General features: G+C 44.8%; 2 protein-coding genes across 2 annotated transcripts in view; one reads left to right on the forward strand and one right to left on the reverse strand.

The window, feature by feature from the left end:
- The window catches only part of LOC106820683 (monocarboxylate transporter 9-like), a 7,806-nt gene extending 3,655 nt beyond the window's left edge, over positions 1 to 4,151 (reverse strand). The window contains exons 1-2 of the mRNA XM_014825186.1: positions 3,098 to 4,151; positions 1,022 to 1,165 (exon numbers count right to left, since the gene is read on the reverse strand). Coding sequence (XP_014680672.1) covers positions 1,022 to 1,165; positions 3,098 to 4,151 — 1,198 coding nt within the window. The remainder of the gene's footprint in view (positions 1 to 1,021; positions 1,166 to 3,097) is intronic.
- A 1,432-nt stretch (positions 4,152 to 5,583) lies between these two features.
- LOC106820694 (insulin-degrading enzyme-like) overlaps positions 5,584 to 11,114 on the forward strand; it is a gene marked incomplete in the record, with an annotated part of 39,027 nt that continues 33,496 nt past the window's right edge. Inside the window, 1 exon segment of the mRNA XM_014825201.1 lies at positions 5,584 to 5,773. Coding sequence (XP_014680687.1) covers positions 5,688 to 5,773 — 86 coding nt within the window.

Below are 11,114 nucleotides of genomic sequence, written 5' to 3' on the forward strand. Positions count from 1 at the left end.
GAGATAGAGATAGAGAGAGATAGATAGATATATATATAGAGAGAGAGAACGAGATAGAGATAGAGATAGAGATAGAGAGAGATAGATAGATATATATATAGAGAGAGAGAACGAGATAGAGATAGAGATAAAGACAGAGATAGATAGATAGATATAGATATAGAGAGAGAGAACGAGATAGAGATAGAGATAGAGATAGAGAGAGATAGATAGATAGATAGAGAGAGAGAGGGGGAGAGAGAATAGAGAGGTGCAGGTACGCGTCAATCGTGTACAAGTACATCGTGCAGTATGTCATCGTACGAGTAGCCATCTTCGCTGTGCTGGCAATAGCTCTTTAGCAACGTAGCGTCCTCGCGTTGCTATGTGTCTGTGCGTCTGTATAGCGATTTTATACTATAATTTTATTGGTTTAACCTTAGACAACCTTGTGCTGGATCGACGGTTTGCTGGAAAGTACGGAGGTGTATGGTTAGGTTTCGGGATCGTGATCAGGAAAATCCGAAACGGGGTTAAGCTTTGTTCTACGTTTGAGCAGACGGTCTCTGGGTAATAACAGTGATATCTGGCAAATCCCTGGTTCTAGCGGTTTTATGATAGTTATATAAGGGACGATCGTATGGGAGAGTATATATAGGCGATCGTATGGTAGCGCAATGCGCGCATATAGAAGGCGTGTGGGAGGCGTATAGGATGCAATCGAATGGGAGAGCGTATGGGAGGCGTATGAGAGACATATGGGATGTGCTCGAATAATTATAAGTGAGTGTATGGGAAAGCGTATGGGAGGCAAATAAGAGGCATATATGAGATCAAGAGCTAATAATACCTAGCTATTATTAGCTCTTGATGAGATGTGATCGAATAAGAGAGTGTATGTGAGAGCGTATTGGATGCGATCGTACGTGATATGATCGAATGGGATCACATCGTATAGGAAGGGATTGGCAATAGAGCTACCACGCACGCTAACATCAGTGCCCCTTGTGAAAATACTAATTACCACCAGTAGAACACGTACCTGCCATGACACCGAAGGTCAACATCAAGTACAGCAGGCTGGTTCCGAAGTAACTCAGCATCAGTCCTCCGCTGGTGAGGAACGCTCCAAGAAAGGCTATCGGCTGGTGACCCCACCTCTTACACAGCATCGTACCAATCGGAGCTGGAAAGGCACATCACCACTTGTACGCGTTGTTTTCGCGCATCAGGAGGCTACGTACATTAGGACGCGAAGATACACAGGTCACGAAGTTACACAGGCTTTCATGCATCAGTACACGCTACACACATCAGGACACATCTACAGACATCAAGACACGCTACACACATCAAAGTTTTCTCACCTCTTTCTTGTGGGTTTTAAGCAAACGCGCAGTGAAATGGGAGCAACTAGAGTTTATTTTGTCATAAGGTAGTGTGATTATGCATGACACGAAGTATTTGCTAGTCTAGTACTGGAGAAATTAGCGTTTGGATGCGCATTGTGAGCTTTTAACACTTATTTATCTACATGGACATCTCACCTATCTTTTTGAACACTAGCTTCCACAACTTTACACCATGTATTTATGCATTTATTCCTAAAAGTCTTAGCACTACTGGTATTTCGTTTTCAAATGCGGTTGCTCTGCTTATGTGTATGTGCGTGACGTCACCCGAAATGTAGACAAAACACATGGGCAGCTATGATTCAGCCTAGTACATTTTGGGTGACGTTACGCGTATACACATAAGCAGAGCACCTCATTTGAAAACGAAACACCAGTAGTGCTAAGACCTTTAGGAATAAATGCATAAATACATAGTGTAAAGTTGTGGAAGTGTTTAAAAAGATAGGTGAGATGTCCATGTAGATAAATAAGTGTTAAAAAGCCTGATAATTTTCCGTTTTGTGAGCCATTTTGAGTGGGGACAGGTGGTGACAGGTAGTAGCGAAATCGAGTTGACAATCTTCTATAGCCCTGCGGCAGTTAATGAATGCGGGCTATAGTACTAGAGCTAGGTTACACCGTACAGATGAGAGTGAGTAACCAGAAAAAGACTGCAGGCGCAGTGACAGAATCCTGCTATCTTGCTCTCAACTACTTCAACTTGAGAAGTTGAGTGTAGCCGCCGGTAGCCGTTTGGATTGTCCTTCTGAACACTCACTAGGGCTATATTACTATTAGATACCAGGGCTCAATTTTAACAGTTGTCCGGTCGTCCGTGACGACTGGATTTTCTCTCGGGCAACTACAAATTGCTTCCGTGGTTGTCCGGTGTCCAACCTCTATAAAAATGTTATATTTATAATGCGCGCGTTCCTTTTTCATACGGCCAGGGTTGCACAATACGCTGCAAACGTACATGTCTAGACGCATTGCTTGATACAAAGTATAACATTACGTGTTTAACAACACAATGTTTCGTGTTAATTTTCAATTTTTGCTCATCTGTGACTTGACACAGTAGGCCCGTTCACACTGGCGCGAATAAGCGGGATGCAAATTCCGGTTTTTGAATCGCGATCGAAATACCGAGATTATTAGTGTGAACGCAATAATACCCACTAATAATCGCGATCAGCATCGCGCTCCAAATCGCACCTTTGACTGCGATTATTTGGAATAAGCGCGATTATTTGCGTGTGTGAACGCTCGCTTTGGAATAAGCGCGATTATTTGCGTGTGTGAACGCTCGCTTTGGAATAAGCGCGATTATTTGCGTGTGTGAACGCTCGCGCAAATAATCCCGGTATTTTCTATCCCATCATTCCAAGCGAGTGAGCAGCGAGCATGCGCAGTAAAATTACTCAACAAAAATCCGCCGCACACGTGAGTAAAATGACGCATGCGTCAAATTACTCAACAAAAATCCGCCGCACACGTGAGTAAAATGACGCATGCGTCAAATTACTCAACGAAAATCCGCCGCACACGTGAGTAAAATGACGCATGCGTCAAATTACTCAACGAAAATCCGCCGCACACGTGAGTAAAATGACTCATGCGTCATTTCACTTGAGTAAGATAACTCACGTGTGCGGCGGGCTTTACCTATGAGCAATCTTGACCACTTCAACCCTGACTGCTTGCTGCGCGACCTTCATGCTTACCTATGAGCATCGGCGCGATCAGGTTCATCGGCGCCTCGATGACCATGCAGCCGGACAGCGCGTCCTGGTAGCGGTCCTTGCCCGCGATGTCCTGCACCATGACGAACACGGGCGAGATGCCGGAGCCCGACAGGAACCCCGTCACAGCGACGTAGAACTGAAGCAGCACGAAGCTGCTCAGCGGCATCGTGCCGAAGATCATCACGCCGCATGTGAGCCCGAAGAAGACGTAGCCGGCCTGGCGCACGTACATGCGGCTGAACCAGCCGACGTCCCACAGCGCGCTGATGAGCAGCCGGCCGAACATGTCGAACGTGCTAAAGATGGCGACGGCGAGCGCGATGTTGATGTCAGGCTCGCACGACGACGACGATGACGATGGGGAGGCCGCGTCGCATGCCACCTCGATGCTCTTGTAGGGTAGGTAGATGGCGTAGTTCATCGCGCCGGCGTCCTGGCACACCATTGCGAAGCCGAGGAACCAGAAGCGAGCGTCCTTGAACACCTCCCACGCGAAGACGCGTTTCTTCTTCTTCTTCGGCGCGACGGCGCCGTCAACCACGCCGTCAACCGCGCCGTCAACCACGCCGTCAACTGCGCCGTCAACTGCGCCGTCAACTGCGCTGTCAACTGCGCTGTCAACTGCGCTGTCAACTGCGCCGTTGACCGACCCGTCAACCGTGCCATCGACCGACCCGTTCGCGGCGGTGACGTCATACCGGACGCTTCCCGTAGAGTTCTCGTCGTCGACACCCTTGGAGAGCTGGTCGAATTCAAGCAGCTCCTTCGTGCTGGGGCTCGCCGGCAGCGACTCGGCGCGCATTCTGGCGGCGGCGGTGGCGGCGGTGGCGCCCCCTCGCAGCGGCCGGTAGACGGCGGCGCTGACGGCCGTGTTGAGGGCCATCGCGCCGTTGATGAGGAATGCTCCCTGAAAGCCGTACAGTTCGACCAGCCTCTCTACGACGAGCGGGATGAGCAGGCCGCCGAGCCCGGCGCCGCACAGCGCGATGCCGTTGGCTTTGGCCGACTTCTTCTTGAAGTAGATGTTCGTCATGTCGAATGAGACGATGACTAGTATGCCCGTGCCGCTACCTGTAAGAGAGAGAGAGAGAGAGAGAGAGAGAGAGAGAGAGAGAGAGAGAGAGAGAGAGAGAGTGTATGTGTGTGTGTGTGTGTGTGTGTGTGTGTGTGTGTGTGTGCGTGAGCGTGCGCGTGAGCGTGCAGTATACGAGTCGCTTCTCTAATCTTTACCCCACATAAAAACAGAGACTAGATGTCGATATACGCTCGTTCTCGTTAGCAGTATAACCGCTTGGCTGTGCGTCCTTTCTTGTTATTGCTATCAGCAGCGACCATGACAATATAGGAGGTGGGGGGGGCTTGTTTGGCGTTCGCATGTCTAATTAAGCAAACTTAATGAGCAGTCGCGCTAAATCGACGATTTGCTTTGCTAATCACGCGAATAATGTCGCTATTAAATCACTTAGAAATGCCTAGAACGAGTTGTGAATCACTTCTATCTTCGGTTTTGTTTCGTTTCGTGTTTTGGTTTTCTTCGATCATCGCTTTCTTGATTGCTATCTCTATCTATCTACGTGTAGACGCTACATAATCGCTAACTCGAGTTAACGCTTAACTCGAGTTAAGGTTCGTCGTGTAGACGAGGCTATATAGGCACACATGTAAGCCTACACACGCGCGCGCACACACGCATACGTATCAGACCGGCCAAGGGTGTTCAACCTAACCAGCTTGTTGGAGGTTCAGTGAGATTTTGCTGGAGAATGGGTCATTTTGGGAATATAATGTTGGCGGTTCAGAATATTTACAAACACGACCAGTTTCTAAATATGTGGCTTTAAAATATGTATTTGCAGTACATATATTCTGTTAGCATTCGAAGAAAAAAACAAAAACAAAAAATTTTAAAACATAAAAACTTTAATTCTGAAGTGTTACATGCAGTTCAAGTTTTTTTATTTTGCGTGAATGCGTGAGAATGCCAGAAGGCATGCGGGAGTGCGGGAGAATGGTTCCAGCTCTAGGTCCAGCAGTAAACCGACCATGCAGGCTCTCCGACTGTTACACGTCGTAGGACGTGCCTAGGACACGTCGTAGGACGTCGTCGTCGTACGTCGGTCGTCGTACGTCGGACGTCGGTCGTCGTACGTCGGACGTCGACGTCGTCGTACACGTCGTAGGACGTGCCACTTCTCGCCAACGTAGTGTTAAGCGAGAAGGGAACTTGTGGCTAGGTCCAGCAGATGCGTGAGTCTCCAGCGAAATGCGTGAGACTTGGTAGGTCTGAGGTATCTATATTTCACATGTTATAATGAACGTCAATCCATAGAAAGTCAATCCAAGTATATATAATAGACCATCATATGGAAATAATATGTATGACGTACCATGATATTATGGTATATGGGAATATAAGTTGCATTATGGGTAAATTCGAATTCTCCTATGTGTTCGACCTACCTTATGTTTTCGTTTACATTTTCGCAGAGATCCATGAGTCGTGTCCTACCCTGCCTGCTAATATTATCTGTATGTTGTCCTACGAAACAAACTACAGATAACTTTTTGAATGGTCATTTTGTCACGCTTTCTAGTTAGTCGGTTAATTGCTTCCTACATCCATCAGAGAGCGCGATTTATCACTAATACTATTGGGTAAGCAATATCATAATTAGGAATCCTAATGACATGTAATTCCTGGGCCTTCGTTCCACAATCTGTCAATCAGAGAGGAACGTTACTGATCTTGTGATAAGAAACCTTTTCATGGGCTTGATGCTAGTGACACTTACTCCAGTGAGTTAGTTTACATTAACTCATTAAATAAAATCACATAGGCCTACGTTATGGTAATCTCATTGTGGTTACACCTAGCTCTAGTAGTAGTACTATATCCCGCGTTCATTAACTGCCGCAGGGCTATAGAAGATTGTCAACTCGATTTCGCTACTACCTGTCACCACCTGTCCCCACTCAAAATGGCTCACAAAACGGAAAATGATCGGGCTTTTTAAAGGCTCACAATGCGCATCAAAACGCTAATTTCTCCAGTACTAGACTAGCAAATACTTCGTGTCATGCATAATCATACTACCTTATGGCAAAATAAACTCTAGTTCCTCCCATTTCACTGCGCGTTGTCTTATAAAAGGTATTTTGAAGGACACGCTACACACATCAGGACACGCTACACACAATAGGACACGCTACACACAATAGGACACGCTACACACATCAGGACACGCTACACACATCAGGACACGCTACACACATTAGGACACGCTACACACATCAGGACACGCTACCCACAATAGGACACGAAGTCTCACAGGCGCGGGGATCGTCAGGCGCAAGGTAGTAAGCATATAGGAGGCGCATGGGAAGCGTATAGGATATGTAATCGAATGGGAGATTGTATGGGAGAGCGTGTGGGAGACATATAAGAGACATATGGGATATGATCGAATAAGAGAGCTATGGGACAGCAGGCGTATGAAATGCGATCGTACGGGATAAGATTGAATGGGATCACATCGTATAAGAGAGGATAGAGGCAACCGAGCGAGTAAACACACCCATGAAGAAGGACAGCGCGACGTTGAGGCCCTGCATCATCGATGTCATGGCCGCATCCCAGCCGAGTGTCTCCTGAATGTTGATCATGTAGAGACCGAACGCCTTCGTCTGTCCCCACGTGAACGCCATGATGACGCACGAGCCGGCGACGACCAGCCAGCCCCATCCTCCGTCAGGCGGCTCGGGCTGCTGATGCTCATCATGATGATGATGTTGTTGCTGCTGTTGGCGCGCGATACTCGGTGGTCGTTGTTCTAGCTCGTTCGCCATCAGCTTGTGGGGTTAGGCGTGTTGTTGTTAGCTGGGCGTCTTACCGATGTCCGTCTGCACCGTGGCGGTCCATGCTTATATCATCGTTGGCAGCCAAGACTAAAGTTCAGATATTAGTAAATCTTGTGTAAATAGTCTCTCAAGATTGTGTGATTTAGCTTACGCTGTCTTCTATATCGGTTTCTTTTATTTCTTCCCCTAGCTCCCCTTCTTTTTCTGTGATTTTTTTCTTGTCGTCTCCGTTATTCTCTCTTTGTCGGGCTCATCTAACTGTCTTGCCCACATTTCTGTGTCACCTCCCCTCCTTTCTTCTCCCGATCTCTTGCTCTCCCTTTTTCATTTCGCTTCTCTGTCTCGTGTGTGTACTCCCCCTTCTGCTTTCTGTTTACGTCACTCTATCATTACCGTTCATATTCGTAATATTCTTTCACATTAATATTAAGATTGTTTTAAAATCTAATAGCCTGATCAGAAACTGTTATTCCCAGTTGCATTTAGTTCATGTGCATATGTCTGTATGTAGACGCCCAAGGATTAATCACATCACCCACCGATACGGTTCGAGTGAATGATCGCTCATTGATAAACTGTATTAATTGATCTCCGGATATAAGATGTGATATGCATCTTGATGTTATATCACACTTTGCAAACGATAAATCAAACGTCACGATATACTGCTGCGTGCATTTTTTAAACATGATTTTTCAGCACGATTCACACGACTTCGGCTACCGTTGCCGGTAAAAGAAGCAGCGTGCGGTTTGTGAAGTTTAGTACGCAAAGAAAATAGTAAGGCAACTAAACGTTTTCGATAAGGCACGTCATGTGAGGAGTGAGTAGTCACATGCTCTTACCTGGGGGTTTCAGCTGATTCATTAGGCCTAAAAAAAGACGTTTGTTTCCGCTAACCCGACCGGGTCCATTTTAAACCGCCGAGTCGGACCTTTTATTGTGATCGGCAAAAAAAGAAAGTTGAATGTCAGATGTGTATATGCTGGACTGGTTATATATATATAAATAATAAATGATATATATCCTTGAGTCTGACTTTCTTGTTTATGTACCTTTGGGGTTGAATCTCTTGAGACTTTGAAGTCATTATATGGATTATAAGTATTGTTAGAATAAAAAAAAAAGTGATAAACAAAATGTTTTGACACGGTAGTCCAATACGGAAACAAACGTCTTTTTTAGGCCTTATGCCCGGCGCACACGTGAGTTATTTTACTCAAGTAAAATGACGCATGAGTCAAATTACTCAACGAAAATCCGCCGCACACGTGAGTAAAATAACGCATGCGTCAAATTACTCAACGAAAATCCGCCGCACACGTGAGTAAAATGACAGTTGTGAACGCCGGCAACACGCTAAGCATTCGTTGGTATAAGTTATCTATTAATTATTGAAACGTTCTATATAAGTTACTAATACGTTATGTATACGTCCAACTCGTTATGAATACGCTATGTATACGTCCAACTCGTTATGAATACGCTATGTAAACGCCCAAAATTGAAAAAAACATCGATAGTTTAGCGTATGCCAGCGTTTTAGATAAATTTTGATACGTCCGGCATACGCTGGCTAAATCGTCAATGTGTGACAGCGCCATAACAGAGGTGAGTGACCTACCTATAGCTATCACTTGCAGAATCACTCGATGAACTGACGGAGATGGTGCACACTATGTTTGGGGAGTGTGAAAATAAGGACTTGACTGTGCCTGAATGGAGCGACCACCCGTTTGGACCCGACCAACTGAAAGTAATAACTTTTTGGGCTTTGCTGTTTAACCCATCTGAGCATTTCTAAACATTGTGTTGCTATTTGTGTTGCTCGGTTTAATAGTTACACTGTGTGTAGTTCGTTTTTATCCATGTTTGTAGTGCTCAAAATGCAAACTACCTAGTAACATTGCAAACATAACTATCTAGGTAATTGTTGTATCTTGTAGCATCAACTAGTATGGTATAGATATGTTTATTGTGGTATGAATAATTACTTTTGTTTGCAGTAGCAGCTGAACGAGTATGAATAGTATTTTGATGGGATATTCACGCAGTTCTGTTTAATTCTGTGTTTGTGTGCGTAGTTGAAGGCCTACGTGGTGCCAGTAAAGGATCTGAGAGGTCTACATGTCACGTTTCCGATCCCTGATCTACACGAACACTACAAAGCGAAGGTAGGCTTGTCAGTGTACTCACAGTAGCAGTGTCTGAGTGGGTGGCTGCGTGTATCTTTGTATGACCTGTTATGTGAAATTTTGTCGAGGAGTTGAAGCCATTTTAACAGTGAAGTCTTGGGGAGGGATATAAGTGTAGGCAGTAGTTGCAAGGAAAGCTTTTGCATCACAGAGAACAAGTCTTGTAAGTCCTCAGGTCTGACCAGGTGGGGCAGCCATGGTGATATATTGCTGTGTTTGTCATCTGATATTCAGGGGTACCGTGGCAAGTAAGGGAGAGCAACCACGACACTCACCACTTGTGTCGCGGTGGAGTTTGAGCCACCCTACGAACGTATATTACGTTACGTAGAAGTGACCGCTAACTGTAACCTTTGTTTACGCGCGCAGCCTGGATCTTACCTAGGTCACATGATTGGTCACGAAGGACCGGGCAGCCTTCTGTCCGAGCTGAAGGCAAAGGGCTGGGTGAACACACTGGTGGGTGGAGAGGAATCTGGTGCACGTGGTTTCATGTTCTTTATCGTCAACGTTGACCTGACCGAGGAAGGAATAGGTAGGTCACACCTATAACGAGATTACCTGTCTGTCTGTCTGCCTGCCTACCCTCAAGAGTTTTGGTTGTCCGGATATTATTTAAACATGTGCTGCATGCGCTCTGCTCACGTGATGCTTAGTGCTGTAAAGCAAAAGGCCTAATCATGTACATTTTGTACGTATTGCAATGACAGCAGACATGGCCATTCGCATTGTTTCACTCATTATATGAAGAGAATAAAATATTGGTAATGTGGTAAATGATGCTGGTGGGATCAATGACGTATAATCATAGTAATTAAAAGTTGCATGAAATTTATTTCATAACATTTACATTAACACTGTCAAGTCACAGATGAGCAAAAATTGAAAATTGAAAAAAAAAGAAAAAAGATTTTCAAAATTAATTTAGAGGTTGGACACTGGACAACCACGGAAGCAATTTGTAGTTGCCCGAGAGAAAATCCAGTCGTCACGGACGACCGGACGACTGTTAAAATTGAGCACTGCATTATTGTAAAGGTACCCAACAACCTAGTTCGAGATTCCTCTGACCAATGGTGGTTTTGGTGTGGGTTAACCCTAACCCTAACCCACACCAAAACCACCAAAATCGTCGGTGTGGGCATTGGTCAGAGGAATCTCGGACTACCAACAACCCTACTCTTGTTGGGTTACATTATTGTATATAGTGTATATGTATAGTTGATTAATTATATGATTGCAATCTGTAATGGCAATCGGCTGATTCATTGCAGTGTCTAGACTCTAGGGCTATATCCAGTGAAATAAAAGTTTCGACCTCAGCTGGAACAACATCTAAACAAAATAATTCGTGTCATAATTAATACTGTGCAAACAGTCACCGATATTACAGGAGATGTGTTTGCAAGAAAGAACTGTCAGTAAGCCTAGTCTGTCTAGAATTTAAAAAAATTAACGATATTTCGGACTCTGCAAATGGTCAGGACAGTCGGTAATCAGTAGCACCATCAGTATTTTAACATATGGTTTCGGGAATTAATCGAGTGAAGATTTGCATTTGATAATTGCAAAGTCTTGTCAAAATATATACTGAGCTTGGCTATTATACTTTAAGCTGAGCTTAGGATGTTAGAGAATGAGACAGCAGTTTTATTTTACCAGTTGGGGATATTTTCCTCAAACCATACTGATAGGATGTAAAAAGGATGGGGTTGATGGATTTATGGTTAAATCTTGCATTTATATACCTTTACATTTGGTCAGTCTGCTATAAAACAAGATAAAAGTAATGTAGTGTAATGATGTAACCCTTTTCCTTAATCCTGAATGCAATACATTGTGCCACTGATAGGAAAAGTTATTATATCTGTACACCTGGACCCGGTTCCACAGTCGTGGATTAACTCTTAACTCTGAGTTAAATTCCTTAACTCAGAGTTAAA

This window comes from Priapulus caudatus, unplaced genomic scaffold (genome assembly GCF_000485595.1).
Source record: "Priapulus caudatus unplaced genomic scaffold, Priapulus_caudatus-5.0.1 Scaffold43, whole genome shotgun sequence".
Lineage (NCBI taxonomy): Eukaryota > Metazoa > Priapulida > Priapulimorpha > Priapulimorphida > Priapulidae > Priapulus > Priapulus caudatus.